Below are 17,423 nucleotides of genomic sequence, written 5' to 3' on the forward strand. Positions count from 1 at the left end.
AGGTGCTATATAAGAGTAACGGAGTTCAAACCCCACCATGGCAGCTGGAAAATTTTAGTTCAGCTAATAAATAAATCTGGAATATCGGTAATGGACTCCATGCATCTACCAGATTGTCATATAAAAAAATAAATACACATTATTGTTGGAAGAATCTGTGAATCTACAAAGCGTGCCTGGATTTGTAATCGAGCAAGCAACATTGAGAAACTGCAGTCCACCTGCACCCACGACATCTAAGCACGTACACTGGGCCTCCTCTGTCGAGCCGAATCTGACATCCATTAGATCATGGCCAATTTTCACCCAAACTCCATTCAGATGTTAGCAGCCAATCAAAAGCAGGCAGAGCAAGGGAACGTGTGCACATATTACAGTTTATGGTACACATCTAACCCACAAATGTTGCCAAGGAAGCTCTGTCCAACTTAATTCTCAAAATGTGTGGCTCTATAGGGGACAGAAAGCACTTTCTTCATGCTGTGGATAATGGTAATTCAAAACACAGTTCTTCACGGCTTGGACATGGACAAAGGCTATCGAGACAAACCTAAATTGACCCACGGGCAAAACGACTGGCACAAATCTAATTAAATAGGTTCGCTTTGGATCGTTCTAACACAGGCAGAACAGACACGATGGGCCAAGTGGTCTCCTCCTGTGCTATAAACTTCAAAGATTCTATGGACCCTTTGTTTTACAGACAGAAACATATCTCAATCAGTTTAGCTGCAATTATATGATCCGATTTACAGATAAAATCTATGCAGTGTCACACCAGACATGAGGGAGACACAATTTCTCAGACCGTCTTGACGATGGCAGAGTTTATTTAACATGACAAGCCAAGTTCCCTGCTGGGATCAAACCTTTACAAGAATGACACAATAGAGTTTTTAAACTGCAGTTCTTTTGACAGCTGTAGTTAGCTCCCCAACAGAAATCAGAACGTCTGTTCAAACCATAACAGGGAACAAACCGAAGGTGGGAGGAGAGAATTTGAATTCAACACCAGAAACTAGACTAAACAGATCCAAAATCTGCAAACATCCTCAACACCAGCAGGGGACAGACCAGTAACACTCGTCCCAAGGAGATTCAGTACAGAAAGAACACCTAATCCAGCAGTGTTAACTGCTGACACCAAGTCCCACAGGAAGTATACCCAACACAGGAAAGTACACAAATCCTCCCTGGAGCGTCTACAGCAAAACCAGATGTCAGGAACGAAAACCTCACCATTCAGGGATGAAGGTACACAGTGGGTGTGAGGAGTGGCTATTAGAAACTGTCAGAACAGTGGGGTAGAGGCTCTGTCTGGAGCCGAAGGAGACTTGAAGCAATGAGGGCAAGCACCACAAGGGGAGCTGTGCCGTCAATGGAGGAGATAGGCTGAGAGCACAGTGAGTAGCCAAGCTGCTGAACACAGGCTGGTCCAAGCTTTATTCCCAGCACTGAGTGGAGCTAGCTGATCACAGGGTCAGGCCACAATGTTCCTAGTTTCTGAGAAGGGATTGAGGAAAACAACGTTTACTGGAGTTGTCACCCTCATGCACGATGTGTGCTGGTGGGAACGTGTGCGTGTACAATGAGATCAGCCATGATCTCAGAAAATGGTGCAGCAGACGCGATGGGCCGAGTGGCCAATTTCTGCTCCTACGTGTTATGGTGAATTATTATGGAGTAATACACAGCCCTGAAGTACCAGGGATGTACGAGATCCATATAACTGCAAAACAGCGAAAAAGAGAATCAACGGCTTCATGATATAAGGAGGGTAAATTGGTCAGCAACAAATAGAGGCAACATATCACCTGTTCCTCTTCAGTTGACTAAAACTAAGATGATGCAGTTTGGAATTATGGAGCACCCCACTGTCCCAAAGTAGAACAGCAGGATACAAACAACAGCTTGACTCAGTTGGTGGGTTTATGGGTTCAAGTCTTGGATGTAACCCGAGCCAACACCGAAGAAATACTGCACTGTCAGAGGTACCGAGGGAATGCTGCACTGTCAGAGGTACCGAGGGAATGCTGCACTGTCAGAGGTACCGAGGGAATGCTGCACTGTCAGAGGTACCGAGGGAATGCTGCACTGTCAGAGGTACCGAGGGAATGATGCACTGTCAGAGGTACCGAGGGAATGCTGCACTGTCAGAGGTACCGAGATGATGCTGCATTGTCAGAGGTACCGAGGGAATGCTGCACTGTCAGAGGTACCGAGATGATGCTGCACTGTCAGAGGTACCGAGGGAATGCTGCACTGTCAGAGGTACCGAGATGATGCTGCACTGTCAGAGGTACCGAGGGAATGCTGCACTGTCAGAGGTACCGAGGGAATGCTGCACTGTCAGAGGTACCGAGATGATGCTGCACTGTCAGAGGTACCGAGGAAATGCTGCACTGTCAGAGGTACCGAGGGAATGCTGCACTGTCAGAGGTACCGAGGGAATGCTGCACTGTCAGAGGTACCGAGGGAATGCTGCACTGTTAGAGGTACCGAGGAAATGATGCACTGTCAGAGGTACCGAGATGATGCTGCACTGTCAGAGGTACCGAGATGATGCCGCACTGTCAGAGGTACCGAGGGAATGATGCACTGTCAGAGGTACCGAGGGAATGCTGCACTGTCAGAGGTACCGAGATGATGCTGCACTGTCAGAGGTACCGAGGGAATGCTGCACTGTCAGAGGTACCGAGATGATGCTGCACTGTCAGAGGTACCGAGGGAATGCTGCACTGTCAGAGGTACCGAGATGATGCCGCACTGTCAGAGGTACCGAGATGATGCTGCACTGTCAGAGGTACCGAGATGATGCTGCACTGTCAGAGGTACCGAGGGAATGCTGCACTGTCAGAGGTACCGAGGGAATGCTGCACTGTCAGAGGTACCGAGGGAATGCTGCACTGTTAGAGGTACCGAGGAAATGATGCACTGTCAGAGATACCGAGATGATGCCGCACTGTCAGAGGTACCGAGGGAATGATGCACTGTCAGAGGTACCGAGGGAATGCCGCACTGTCAGAGGTACCGAGGGAATGATGCACTGTCAGAGGTACCGAGGGAATGCTGCACTGTCAGAGGTACCGAGGAAATGCTGCACTGTCAGAGGTACCGAGGGAATGCTGCACTGTCAGAGGTACCGAGGGAATGCTGCACTGTCAGAGGTACCGAGGGAATGCTGCACTGTCAGAGGTACCGAGGGAATGCTGCACTGTTAGAGGTACCGAGGAAATTATGCACTGTCAGAGGTACCGAGGGAATGCTGCACTGTCAGAGGTACCGAGGGAATGCTGCACTGTCAGAGGTACTGAGGGAATGCTGCACTGTTAGAGGTACCGAGGAAATGATGCACTGTCAGAGGTACCGAGGGAATGCCGCACTGTCAGAGGTACCGAGGGAATGCTGCACTGTCAGAGGTACCAAGATGATGCTGCACTGTCAGAGGTACCGAGGGAATGCTGCACTGTCAGAGGTACCGAGATGATGCTGCACTGTCAGAGGTACCGAGATGATGCCGCACTGTCAGAGGTACCGAGGGAATGCTGCACTGTCAGAGGTACCGAGATGATGCTGCACTGTCAGAGGTACCGAGATGATGCCGCACTGTCAGAGGTACCGAGGGAATGCTGCACTGTCAGAGGTACCGAGATGATGCTGCACTGTCAGAGGTACCGAGGGAATGCTGCACTGTCAGAGGTACCGAGATGATGCAGCACTGTCAGAGGTACCGAGATGATGCCGCACTGTCAGAGGTACCGAGATGATGCCGCACTGTCAGAGGTACCGAGGGAATGATGCACTGTCATAGGTACCGAGGGAATGCTGCACTTTCAGAGGTGCCGAGATGATGCTGCACTGTCAGAGGTACCGAGGAAATGCTGCACTGTCAGAGGTACCGAGGGAATGCTGCACTGTCAGAGGTACCGAGGGAATGCTGCACTGTCAGAGGTACCGAGGAAATGATGCACTGTCAGAGGTACCGAGATGGTGCTGCACTGTCAGAGGTACCGAGGGAATGATGCACTGTCAGAGGTACCGAGGGAATGATGCACTGTCAGAGGTACCGAGATGATGCTGCACTGTTAGAGGTACCGAGGGAATGCTGCACTGTCAGAGGTACCGAGATGATGCTGCACTGTCAGAGGTACCGAGATGATGCTGCACTGTCAGAGGTACCGAGGGAATGCTGCACTGTCAGAGGTACCGAGATGATGCTGCACTGTCAGAGGTACCGAGATGATGCTGCACTGTCAGAGGTACCGAGATGGTGCCGCACTGTCAGAAGTACCGAGATGGTGCCGCACAGTCAGAGGTACCGAGATGATGCTGCACTGTCAGAGGTACCGAGGGAATGCTGCACTGTCAGAGGTACCGAGGGAATGCTGCACTGTCAGAGGTACCGAGGGAATGCTGCACTGTCAGAGGTACCGAGGGAATGCTGCACTGTCAGGGGTACCGAGGGAATGCTGCACTGTCAGAGGTACCGAGGGAATGCTGCACTGTCAGAGGTACCGAGGGAATGCTGCACTGTCAGAGGTACCGAGGGAATGCTGCACTGTCGGAGGTACCGAGATGATGCTGCACTGTCGGAGGTACCGAGATGATGCTGCACTGTCAGAGGTACCGAAATTATGCTGCACTGTCAGAGGTACCGAGATGATGCTGCACTGTCAGAGGTACCGAGGGAATGCCGCACTGTCAGAGGTACCGAGATGATGCCGCATTGTCAGAGGTACCGAGATGATGCCGCACTGTCAGAGGTACCGAGATGATGCTGCACTGTCAGAGGTACCGAGATGATGCTGCACTGTCAGAGGTACCGAGATGATGCTGCACTGTCAGAGGTACCGAGATGATGCTGCACTGTCAGAGGTACCGAGGGAATGCTGCACTGTCAGAGGTACCGAGATGGTGCTGCACTGTCAGAGGTACCGAGGGAATGCTGCACTGTCAGAGGTACCGAGGGAATGCTGCACTGTCAGAGGTACCGAGATGATGCCGCACTGTCAGCGGTACCGAGATGATGCCGCACTGTCAGAGGTACCGAGATGATGCTGCACTGTCAGAGGTACCGAAGGAATGCTGCACTGTCAGAGGTACCGAGATGATGCCGCACTGTCAGCGGTACCGAGATGATGCTGCACTGTCAGAGGTACCGAGATGATGCTGCACTGTCAGAGGTACCGAAGGAATGCTGCACTGTCAGAGGTACCGAGATGATGCCGCACTGTCAGCGGTACCGAGATGATGCTGCACTGTCAGAGGTACCGAGATGATGCTGCACTGTCAGAGGTACCGAGATGATGCTGCACTGTCAGAGGTACCGAGATGATGCTGCACTGTCAGAGGTACCTGAGGGAATGCTGCACTGTCAGAGGTACCGAGGGAATGCCGCACTGTCAGAGGTACCGAGGGAATGCCGCACTGTCAGAGGTACCGAGATGGTGCCGCACAGTCAGAGGTACCGAGACGATGCTGCACTGTCAGAGGTAACGAGATGATGCCGCACTGTCAGAGGTACCGAGGGACTGCTGCACTGTCAGAGGTACCGAGATGGTGCCGCACTGTCAGAGGTACCGAGATGATGCTGCACTGTCAGAGGTACCGAGGGAATGCTGCACTGTCAGAGGTACCGAGATGATGCTGCACTGTCAGAGGTACCGAGATGATGCTGCACTGTCAGAGGTACCGAGGGAATGCCGCACTGTCAGAGGTACCGAGGGAATGCCGCACTGTCAGAGGTACCGAGGGTATGCTGCACTGTCAGAGGTACCGAGGGAATGCTGCACTGTCAGAGGTACCGAGATGATGCTGCACTGTCAGAGGTACCGAGATGATGCCGCACTGTCAGAGGTACCGAGATGATGCTGCACTGTCAGAGGTACCGAGATGATGCTGCACTGTCAGAGGTACCGAGGGAATGCTGCACTGTCAGAGGTACCGAGATGATGCTGCACTGTCAGAGGTACCGAGATGATGCTGCACTGTCAGAGGTACCGAGATGATGCTGCACTGTCAGAGGTACCGAGATGATGCTGCACTGTCAGAGGTACCGAGATGATGCTGCACTGTCAGAGGTACCGAGGGAATGCTGCACTGTCAGAGGTACCGAGGGAATGCTGCACTGTCAGAGGTACCGAGGGACTGCTGCACTGTCAGAGGTACCGAGGAACTAAACCAGCTCCCTGTTCAGGTGGATAGAAATTATCCCATGGCATTATTTCCAGAACCGAATTCTGCCCAGTCTCCTCACCAAGATGCCTCAATTGGCCGTTACAGATACCTGGGAGCCCCAACATCTGGAGGTTCCCCTCCAAGCCACTCTCACCCTGTCTTGGAAATATATGTGCGGAGTCTGCACGTTCTCCCCGTGTCTGCATGGCTTTCCTCTGGGTGCTCCGCTTTCCTCCCACTAGTCCCGAAAGACGTTCTGTTAGGTGAATTGGACATTCTGAATTCTTCCTCAGTATACCCGAACAGGCGCCGGAGTGCGGCGACTAGGGGCTTTTCACAGTAACTTCATTGCAGTGTTAATATAAGCCTACTTGTGACAATAAAGATTATTATATCGCCATTCCATCGCTGTCGCTGGGACAAACTCCTGGAATCCCCTCCCTAACAGCACAGTGGGTGTACCTACACCTGAAGGATGGCAGCGGTTTAAGAAGGCAACTCACCACTACCTTCTGAACGGCAACCGGGGATGGGCAATAACCAGAAATGCTCAGATCCCGTAAAGGAATAAAAAATAACCATAAACAGATGATCTGGTTATTCATTCTTTTGTTGCTTTTGCATTGACTGGGATGACAATAACTGCACAGTCATTACCGCAGGACGTCCCCAGAGCACTTCGAAGCCAGTGCACCATTTTTTGAAGTGTAGTACCAATATAATGGAGGAAACACAGCAGCTAATTCACACACAGCATGCTCCCACAGACAGTAATGAGCAGAGAATCGTTTAGTGATTGATGTTGGTTCAGGGAGAAACATCAGCCAAGATACCAAGAGAAGGGTGTGCCTTCACCTTCCCCCAGCCACCTCGCCGAATACCCTTGGATCTTACTAAATCCACCAGAAGGTAGAAGGCACCTTGATTTCACATCCGATCAAAAATCCCTCAGTCTGGATCATCATATCATAGAATTTACAGTGCAGAAGGAGGCCATTCAGCCCATTGAGTCTGCACCGGCCCTTGGAAAGCACCCTCTTTAAGCCCCACACCTCCATCCTATCCCCTTTATGCCCGTAACCCAACCTAACCTTTTTGGGCACTTAAGGGCAATTTAGCATGGCCAATCCACCTAACCTGCACATCTTTGGACTGTGGGAGGAAACCGGAGCACCCGGAGGAAACCCACGCAGACACGGGGAGAACGTGCAGACTCTGCACAGACAGTGACCCAAGTCGGGAATCGAACCTGGGGCCCTGGAGCTGTGAAGCAGTAGTGCTAACCACTATGCTACCATGCTGCCCGCACGGTAGCACAGTGATTGCTAAACCCACAACCTTCTGACTAAGATATAAACACGCCACCACTGAAACCACAGCTACCACCATAAACAGCATTGCCTAAGGCTCACCAGTTGAGCAAGGTACCAGGGAACAAATTGTGAACTGCACCATTATGTGTCAGAATGCAGGAAAGGGAAGGAGAAGGAGTGAGAGTGAGAGAAATAATAAATAATAATAACTTATTGTCACGAGTAGGCTTCAATGAAGTTACTGTGAAAAATCCCTAGTCGCCACATTCCGGCGCCTGTTCTGGCAGGCCGGTACGGGAATTGAACCCAGGCTGCTGCCTTGTTCTGCATTACAAGCCAGCTGTTTAGGCCACTGTGTTAAACCAGCCCCTAATGGCGATTGTCCAGTATGCATTTGAACAATGGGAACCTTGTGCTAGAAGCAAAAGACTCCAATGGATTGTGTCAAATATATGAGTGAGCTTTCAATGGGACTGGTCCAGAATCAAAATGTGTAACTTCACCCAAGTATTGATTCACATAAATTAGCAACCCAAATGGTTAAAAGCACTCGTGAGGAAAGAGTTCCTCCTTACCTCCTCGTCCGAAGTGTTCTCTTCATGCTCATCTCCTGGGGCAGTCAACACTGTCTGCTCTGGGCGCACAATACTGTCCGACTTGGCCAACTTTCCGTTGCTTTCACCTTCCTCCTTCCTGGCAACTTCGCTGATCTGGGAGAAAGAGCCACAAAAAATATATTTTTAAACAGAGGCTGTAATCATTGTGCGCAAGTGGGTCAATAGGACAAGCAGTAGATTGTTTACTGCAACCATCCAATATGTTGATCTATCGTCACTGTCAGTTTGCACCCTGTGGACATGTTCAGGAGCCAGGTAGCTCATTTTAGTTAAATTTCAGTCTGTGGCTGGGCTGGCTTCAGATCAGATAAGAATAAACAACTCTTCCTGCAACTGAATCGGAGTGAGGAGCAAATTCACCAGGTCTGGTACAGTACTGCTGCCAAAAACTGCATTAACTGCTCAGCATTACTAAGGCTTGGTGGGTGGGAGGAAGGCAGCTAGATGGGCTAGAGTTTGGATGTCAATGCCATAGAAGACAAGCAGATTGTTATAAACCATTCTTTCATCCTAAAAAAATACTCCTCCACATCCTTCAGAAGATGCCCTCACCAGCATCTCAACCAACCAATGTGAATATTAAATTTGTGTATATATATTTTATATTTAAAAGTAGTCTTCGATGAGGCAACAAGCAGGACAGCATGTGGAAACTTGAACCTGTGTCATGGAGTGGGATGTCGATGTGACAGTGTGGGATCCAACTGCTTCCAATCAAATGCTGTGAACTAAATTTTCTTTTCCTTCTTTTGTGCAATGTGACTGTTGCTGGCAAGGCCAGTCTGTGTTACCTTCACTCACCTATCACCCTCAAACTGAGTGGCTTGCTACTCCATCTACACGTTTGCTGACAAAAGGTCGGATCTCGAACAACGACGAGTCAGAATACGGGGGGGGGGGGGGGGGGGGGGGGGGAGAGAGAGAGAGAGAGCGAGCGAGCGAGAGCGAGCGAGAGAACCTAGTGGCATGATGTTACGACAACAATCTCCCTCAATACCAGCAAAACTAAAGAGCTGGTCCTTGACTTCAAGAAGCAAAGTACTGTACACACCCCTGTCTGCATCATAGAATTACAGATCATAGAATTTACAGTGCAGTTGAGGCCATTCGGCCCATCGAGTTGCGCCAGTTCTTGGAAAGGGCAATTTATCAAGGCCAATCCACCTAACCTGCACATCTTTGGACTGTGGGAGGAAACCAGAGCACCCGGAGGAAACCCACGCAGACATGGAACCAAGGTGGAGATGGTTGACAACGTCAAATTCCTAGATGTGCACATCACCAAAAATCTGTCCTGGTCCACCCACGCCGCTCTACCACCAAGAAAGCACAACAGCACCTATAATTCCTCAGGAAACTAAAGAAATTTGGCATGTCCACATTGACTCTCAACAACTTTTACAGATGCAACATAGAAAGCATCCTATCTGGCTGCATCACAGCCTGGTATGGCAACTGCTCAGCCCAAGACCGCAAGAAACTTCAGAGAGTTGTGAGCACAGCCCAGTCCATCACACAAACCTGCCTCCCATCCATTGACTCCATCTACATCTCCCGCTGCCTGGGGAAAGCGGGCAGCATAATCAAAGACCCCTCCCACCCGGCTTGCTAACTCTCCAATTTCTTCCATCGAGCAGGAGATACAACAGTCTGAGAACAGCACGAACAGACTCAAAAACAGCTTCTTCCCCGCTGTTACCAGACTTGTAAACAACCCTCTTATGGACTGATCTGATTAATACTACACTCCTGTATGCTTCACCGACACCGGTGTCTATGCATTTACACTGTGTATTTTGTGTTGCCCTTTAACATATTTTCTTTTCTTCTACTAAGTGATCTGTTTGAGCTGCTCGCAGAAAAATACATTTCACTGTACCTCAGTACACATGACAATAAACAAAGCCAAATCCATTTCAGTCTCATGTCTGTGGTGAGCAAAATATTCTAAGAAGTCTTACAACACCAGGTTAAAGTCCAACACTAGCTTTCGGAGCACTGCTCCTTCCTCTCCAAAAGCTAGTTTGAAACAAACATGTTGGACTTTAACCCGGTGTTGTAAGACTTCTTACTGTGCTCACCCCAGTCCAACACTGGCATCTCCACATCAGAGCAAAATATTGGAAAGGATTCTGAGAGATAGGATTTATGATTATTTAGAAAAACATAGTTTGATTAAAGATAGTCAGCATGGCTTTGTGAGGGGCAGGTCATGCCTCACAAGCCTCATTAAATTCTTTGAGGATGTAACGAGACACATTGATGAAGGTCGGGCAGTGGATGTGGTGTATATGGATTTCAGTAAGGCATTTGATAAGGTTCCCCATGGTAGGCTCATTCAGAAAGTTAGGGGCACGGGATACAGGGAAATTTGGCTGTCTGGATACAGAATTGGCTGGCCGAAAGAAGACAGCGAGTGGTCGTGGATGGAAAGTATTCCGCCTGGAGGCCGGTGACCAGTGGTGTCCCACAAGGATCTGTTCTGGGACCTCTGCTCTTTGTGGTTTTTATAAATGACTTGGATGAGGACGTGGAAGGGTGGGTTAGCAAGTTTGCTGATGTCATGAAGGTCGGTGGTGTTGTAGATAGTGTCGAGGGCTGTTGCAGGTTACAACAGGACCATGACAGGATGCAGAGCTGGGCTGAGAACTGGCAGGTGGAATTCAACCCAGATAAATGTGAAGTGATTCATTTTGGAAGGTCTATTTTAAATGCTGAATACAGGGTTAGAGGCAGGATTCTTGGAAATGTGGAGGAACAAAGGGATCTTGGGATCCACGTACATAGATCCCTCAAAGTTGCCACTCAGGTTGATAGGGTTATTAAGAAGGCGAATGGTGTGTTGGCTTTCATTAACGGGAGAATTGAGTTTAAGAGCCGCGAGATTTTGCTGCAGCTTTATAAAACCCGGGTTAGACCACAACTGGAATATTGTGTCCAGTTCTGGTCGCCTCACTATAGGAAGGATGTGGGTGCAGAGGGGATTTACCAGGATGCTGCCTGGACTGGAGGGCATCTCTTATGAAGAAAGGTTGAGGGAGCTAGGGCTTTTCTCACCGGAGCGAAGAAGGAGGAGAGGTGACTTGATAGAGGTGTACAAGGTGGTGAGAGGCATGGATAGAGTGGATAGCCAGAGACTTTTCCCCAATGCGGAAATGGCCATCACAAGGGGACATAACTTTAAGGTGATTGGAAGAAGGTATCGGGGAGATGTCAGAGGTCGGTTCTTTACACAGATTGGTGGGTGTGTGGAATGCACTGCCAGCATAGGTGGTGGAGTCAGAGTCATTAGGGACATTTAAGCGACTCTTAGACAGGCACATGGACAGCAGTAAATTGAAGGGGTGTAGGTTAGGTTGATCTTAGATTAGGATAAATGGTCGGCACAACATTGTGGGCCGAAAGGCCTGTACTGTGCTGTACTGTTCTATGTTCATTTCAGAGGGCAGTCAAGAGCCACATGTAGGCCAGACCAGGTGAGGACAACAGATTTCCTTCTCTAAAAGACATTCGTGAACCAGATGGATTTTTACAATAATCCAGGATAGTTGTCATGGTAATCAGTACTCAAGACAGCTTTATATTCTAGGTTATATTAACTGAATTGAAATGCTACCAGCTGCTGTGACCCTGTCGCCAGGGCATAGCCTGGGTCTGGATTACTACCCCACTGACATTATCACTGTGCTCCTGAATTAATTATGGCTGAGTGGAATATTTAACCCGTAATAGACTTTGGCATAAAATTGAAGATGAGTCAAAAAGGCAGCAAGACAGGTAAATAAGGTGGTTAAAAAGGCATAAGGAATCTCTTGTTAAGAGGAAGAAGGAGGCCTATGTGAAGATGAGGCGTGAAGTTTCAGTTGGGGCGCTTGATAGTTACAAAGAAGCGAGGAAGGATCTAAAGAGAGAGCTAAAACGAGCAAGGAGGGGACATGAGAAGTCTTTGGCAGGTAGGATCAAGGAAAACCCAAAAGCTTTCTATAGGTATGTCAGGAATAAAAGAATGACTAGGGTAAGAGTAGGGCCAGTCAAGGACAGTGGTGGGAAGTTGTGTGTGGAGGCTGAGGAGATAAGCGAGATACTAAATGAATACTTTTCGTCAGTATTCACTCAGGAAAAGATAATATTGTGGAGGAGAATGCTGAGACCCAGGCTATTAGAATAGATGGCATTGAGGTGCGTAGGGAAGAAGTGTTGGCAATTCTGGACAAGGTGAAAATAGATAAGTCCCCGGGGCCTGATGGGATTTATCCGAGGATTCTCTGGGAAGCCAGGGAAGAGATTGCTGAGCCTTTGGCTTTGATTTTTAGGTCATCATTGGCTACAGGAATAGTGCCAGAGGACTGGAGGATAGCAAATGTGGTCCCTTTGTTCAAGAAGGGGAGTAGAGATAACCCCCGTAACTATAGGCCGGTGAGCCTAACGTCTGTGGTGGGTAAAGTCTTGGAGAGGATTATAAAAGATACGATTTATAATCATCTAGATAGGAATAATATGATTAGGGATATGGAGTGGCAAATGGAGTTTAATGTGGAGAAGTGTGAGGTGATTCACTTTGGAAAGAATAACAGGAATGCGGAATATTTGGCTAATGGTAAAATTCTTGGTAGTGTGGATGAGCAGAGGGATCTCGGTGTCCATGTACATAGATCCCTGAAAGTTGCCACCCAGGTTGATAGGGTTGTGAAGAAGGCCTATGATGTGTTGGCCTTTATTGGTAGAGGGATTGCTTTCCGGAGCCATGAGGTCATGTTGCAGTTGTACAAAACTCTAGTACGGCCGCATTTGGAGTATTGCGTACAGTTCTGGTCGCCTCATTATAGGAAGGACGTGGAAGCTTTGGAACGGGTGCAGAGGAGATTTACCAGGATGTTGCCTGGTATGGAGGGAAAATCTTATGAGGAAAGGCTGATGGACTTGAGGTTGTTTTCGTTAGAGAGAAAAAGGTCAAGAGGTGACTTAATAGAGGCATACAAAATGATCAGAGGGATCACAAAATGATCACAGCGAGAGCCTTCTCCCGCGGATGGAGGTGGCTAGCACGAGGGGACATAGCCTTAAATTGAGGGGTAATAGATATAGGACAGACGTCAGAGGTGGGTTTTTTACGCAAAGAGTGGTGAGGCCGTGGAATGCCCTACCTGCAACAGTAGTGAATTCGCCAACATTGAGGGTATTTAAAAGTTTATTGGATAAGCATATGGATGAAAAGGGCATAGTGTAGGTTAGATGGCCTTTAGTTTTTTTCCATGTCGGTGCAACATCGAGGGCCGAAGGGCCTGTACTGCGCTGTATCATTCTATGTTCTATGTTCTATGAATGTCATCATGATGCCGGCGATTGAGGGGTAGGCAGAGATAGTGGTGGCGCTGGATGCGGAGAAGGCCTTCGATAGAGTGGAGTGGGGGTACTTATGGGAGGTGTTGGGGAGGTTTGGATTTGGTGATGGGTATATTAGATGGGTGAGGCTGCTATATGAGGCCCCGATGGCGTGCGTGGCCACGAATGGGAGGAGGTCGGAGTACTTCCGGCTTTACCGAGGGACCAGGCAGGGTTGCCCCCTGTCCCCCTTGTTGTTTGCATTGGCAATCGAGCCGCTGGCGATGGCGTTGAGGGATTCAGAGAGGTGGAGAGTTTAGTGTGAGGTGGGGAGGAACATAGGGTGTCGTTGTATGCCGATGAACTGCTATTGTATGTGGCGGACCCGGTGGGAGGGATGCCGGGAGTGATGGAGCTGCTAGCTGAGTTTGGGACCTTTTCAGGCTATAAACTAAATTTAGGCAAGAGTGAGGTGTTTGTGGTGCACCCTGGAGACCAGGAGAAAGGAATTGGTAGGCTCCCGCTTAGGCGGGCAGGGGAGAGTTTTAGGTACCTGGGGGTGCAGGTGGCCAAGGACTGGGGGACTCTTCACAAACATAATTTCACCAGACTTGTAGATCAAATGGAGGAGGAGTTCAAGAGATGGGACATGTTGCCATGGTCGTTGGCGGGGACGGTGCAGTCCGTCAAAATGACGGTGCTTCCGAGGTTCTTGTTCCTCTTTCAGTGCCTACCCATCTTTATCCCCAGGGCCTTCTTTCGGAGAGTGACTAGCAGTATCTTGAGCTTTGTGTGGGTACATGGGACTCCGAGAGTGAAGAGTGTTTTCCTGGAGCGAGGGAGGGATAGAGGCGGGCTGGCGCTGCCCAACCTTTTGGGGTACTATTGGGCGGCCAATGTGTCAATGGTGCGTAAATGGGTGATGGAGGGGGGAGGGGCGGCGTGGAAAAGAATGGAGATGGCGTCATGTAGAGGTACGAGCCTGGGTGCCATGGTAACGGCGCCGCTGCTGCTCTCCCCTAAGAGGTTTACCACGAGCCCGGTGGTGGCGGCGACCCTAAGAATCTGGGGACAGTGGAGACGGCATAGGGGGGAAACAGGGGGCTCGATGGAGGCTCCACTGGGTGGCAATCATCGGTTCATCCCAGGGAACAAGGATGGGGGATTTAGGGGGTGGCAAAGGGTGGGCATCAGTAAATTGAGGGACCTGTTTATTGGTGGGAGGTTTGCGGGCCTGGGGGAACTGGAAGATAAATTTGGGCTTCCCCGAGGGAACATGTTCAGATACTTGCAGGTAAAGGCGTTTGCTAGGCGACAGGTAGAGGGATTCCCTTTGTTGCCCTCGCGAGGGACGATGGACAGAGTGCTTTCGGGGGTGTGGGTCGGAGAGGGGAAGGTGTCTGACATCTATAAGGTAATGCAGGAGATGGAGGAGTCGTCAGTGGAGGGGCTGAAGGCTAAATGGGAGGGGGAACTTGGGGAGCAGATAGAGGACGGGACTTGGGCGGATGCCTTGGAGAGAGTCAACTCTTCCTCTTCATGTGCGAGGCTTAGCCTCATCCAATTTAAGGTGCTGCACCGGACCCACATGTCCGGGACTAGGATGAGTAGGTTCTTCGGGGGTGAGGACAGGTGCACCAGGTGTTCGGAGAGTCCAGCGAATCATGCCCATATGTTCTGGGCATGTCCGGCACTGGAAGAATTCTGGAAGGGGGTGGCGGGGACGGTGTCGAGGGTGGTCGGATCCAGGGTCAAACCAGGGTGGGGACTCGCGATTTTTGGAGTTGCGGTGGAGCCGGGAGTGCAGGAGGCGAAAGAGGCCGGTGTTCTGGCCTTTGCGTCCCTAGTAGCCCGGCGGAGGAGCTTGCTACAGTGGAAGGATGCGAGGCCCCCAAGTGTGGAGACCTGGGTCAATGGCATGGCGGGATTTATAAAGTTGGAACAGGTTAAATTTGCCATGAGAGGATCAGTACAAGGGTTCTATAAACGGTGGCAGCCTTTTCTGGACTTCCTGGCGCAAAGATAGGTATCTTGGTCAACAGCAGCAGCAACCCGGGGGGGGGGGGGGGTGTCCTAACTATAGTTTCTATAGTAACTTAATAATGGGTTAACTTAAGTTGTTGTTAATATGTTGGGTTGTTCATTGAGGAGGGGCGAAGGTTTATCATTGTTGTCATTACTGTTATCGTTGGTATTTTAGTATGGCTTGATGTTGTGTAAATTTAAAAAATTTCAATAAAAATTTTTTTTTTTTTAAAAGGCAAAAGGAATACTGGCACAGAATACAAGAGCAGGGAGGTTACGATGGAGCTGTGTAAAATGCTGGTTAGGCCACAGCTACAATACAAACTGAGTGATTTGTAACAATCTGCTTGTCTTCTATGTCACTGACATCTATACTGTAGGAAGGATGTGATTACACTAGAGAAGCCCAGAGGAGATTCACCAGGATGTTGTCTCGGCTGGAGTGTTTCAGTTATGAGGAGAGGCTGGTTAGGCTGGGGTAGTTTTCCTGAGAGCAGAGAAGGCTGAGGGGGTACCTGATTGAGGTGAATAAAATTATGAAGTTTTTAGGCAGGATAGACAGGAAGAAACTGTTCCCCTTGGTGGGGATCAATGACCAGGGGGCATAGATATACTTTTGTGATAGGAGACTGAGGGGGAATTTGAAGAAAGACCTTTTCACCCAGAGGGTGGTGGAAATCTGGAACTAAAAAAAAAAAAATCGGGGTCTGGTCCGGGTTCTGTAACACAATGGAAGACCCACCCCACCCTCCACAAGATTACTACATCCTGTCATAAGTTCATAAGATATCGGAGCAAAATTAGGTCATTTGGCCCATCATGTCTGTTCCGTTACGATAATGGCTGGTCCCATTCTGGCCTTAACTCCACCGTCCTGCCCGTTCTCCATCTTCAACCATTACTAATTAAAAATCTGTCTAACTCCTCCTTAAATTTACTCAAATTCCCTGCATCCACCGCACTCTGGGGTAGCAAATTCCACAGATTCACAACCCTTTGGGTGAAGTAGTTTCTCCTCATCTTGGTTTTAAAAATACTACCTCTTATCCTGAGACTATGACCTCTCATTCTAGAATGCCCCACAAGAGGAAGCATCCGCTCCACGTCTATTTTATCCATACCATTTATTATCTTGTATACCTCAATTTGATCTCCTCTCATTCTTCTAAACTCTAGAGAGTATTTGCCTAAACTGCTCAATCTCTCTTCATAACATGAACCCCTCAGCTATGGAATCAACCTAGTGAACCTCCTCTGAACTGCCTCCAATACCACTACAACGTTCCTCCACTAAAGGGACCAAAAACTATGCACAATACTCCAGATGCGGTCTCACCAATGCCTTGTACAGTTGCAATAACTCTTCCTTTCCTTTACGCTCTTTCCTTTAGCTATAAATGCCAACATTCCATTTGCTTTTTTTATTACCCGCTGTAACTGCAATGCTAGTTTTCTGTGACTCATGCACAAGGACACCCAGATCCCTCTGCACCGGAGCACCCCGAAGTCTCTTCCCATTTAGATAATGAATTGCTTCCCATTTTTCCAACCAAAATGCATGACCTCACACTTATCCACATTAAACTCCATCTGCCACATTTTGGCCCACTCTCCTTACCTATCTATATCCATTTGTAGGGCTCTTATTTCCTCATTTCAATTTACTGTCCCACCTATTTTTGTGTCACCTGTGAATTTGGCTTTAGAACCTTCTATCCCTGTATCCAAGTCGTGAATATAGACTGTAAATAGCTGGGGCCCAAGGACCGAACCCTGTGGCACCCCATTGGTTACATCCGTCAGTTGACCCTCGCAGTTTACTTCACATCAGAGGAATTCTGAAAATGTCTGAACTCCAGCGATCTGGCAGCTGCCTGAATCTTGACAGTGTATATTATATACAACATACAGCACAAAATTCGATCATTTGTCTGTGCTGGTGTTTATCGCCCACTCAAGCCTCATCTTT

At 49.1% G+C, this 17,423-nt stretch overlaps 1 protein-coding gene across 1 annotated transcript in view; it reads right to left on the reverse strand.

Moving 5' to 3' along the window:
* Nucleotides 1–17,423, reverse strand: part of bop1 (BOP1 ribosomal biogenesis factor) — a 169,312-nt gene that overhangs the window by 141,337 nt on the left and 10,552 nt on the right. The window contains exon 3 of the mRNA XM_038796475.1: nucleotides 8,066–8,200. Coding sequence (XP_038652403.1) covers nucleotides 8,066–8,200 — 135 coding nt within the window. The remainder of the gene's footprint in view (nucleotides 1–8,065; nucleotides 8,201–17,423) is intronic.

The sequence above is a fragment of the Scyliorhinus canicula genome, chromosome 5, assembly GCF_902713615.1.
Source record: "Scyliorhinus canicula chromosome 5, sScyCan1.1, whole genome shotgun sequence".
Lineage (NCBI taxonomy): Eukaryota > Metazoa > Chordata > Chondrichthyes > Carcharhiniformes > Scyliorhinidae > Scyliorhinus > Scyliorhinus canicula.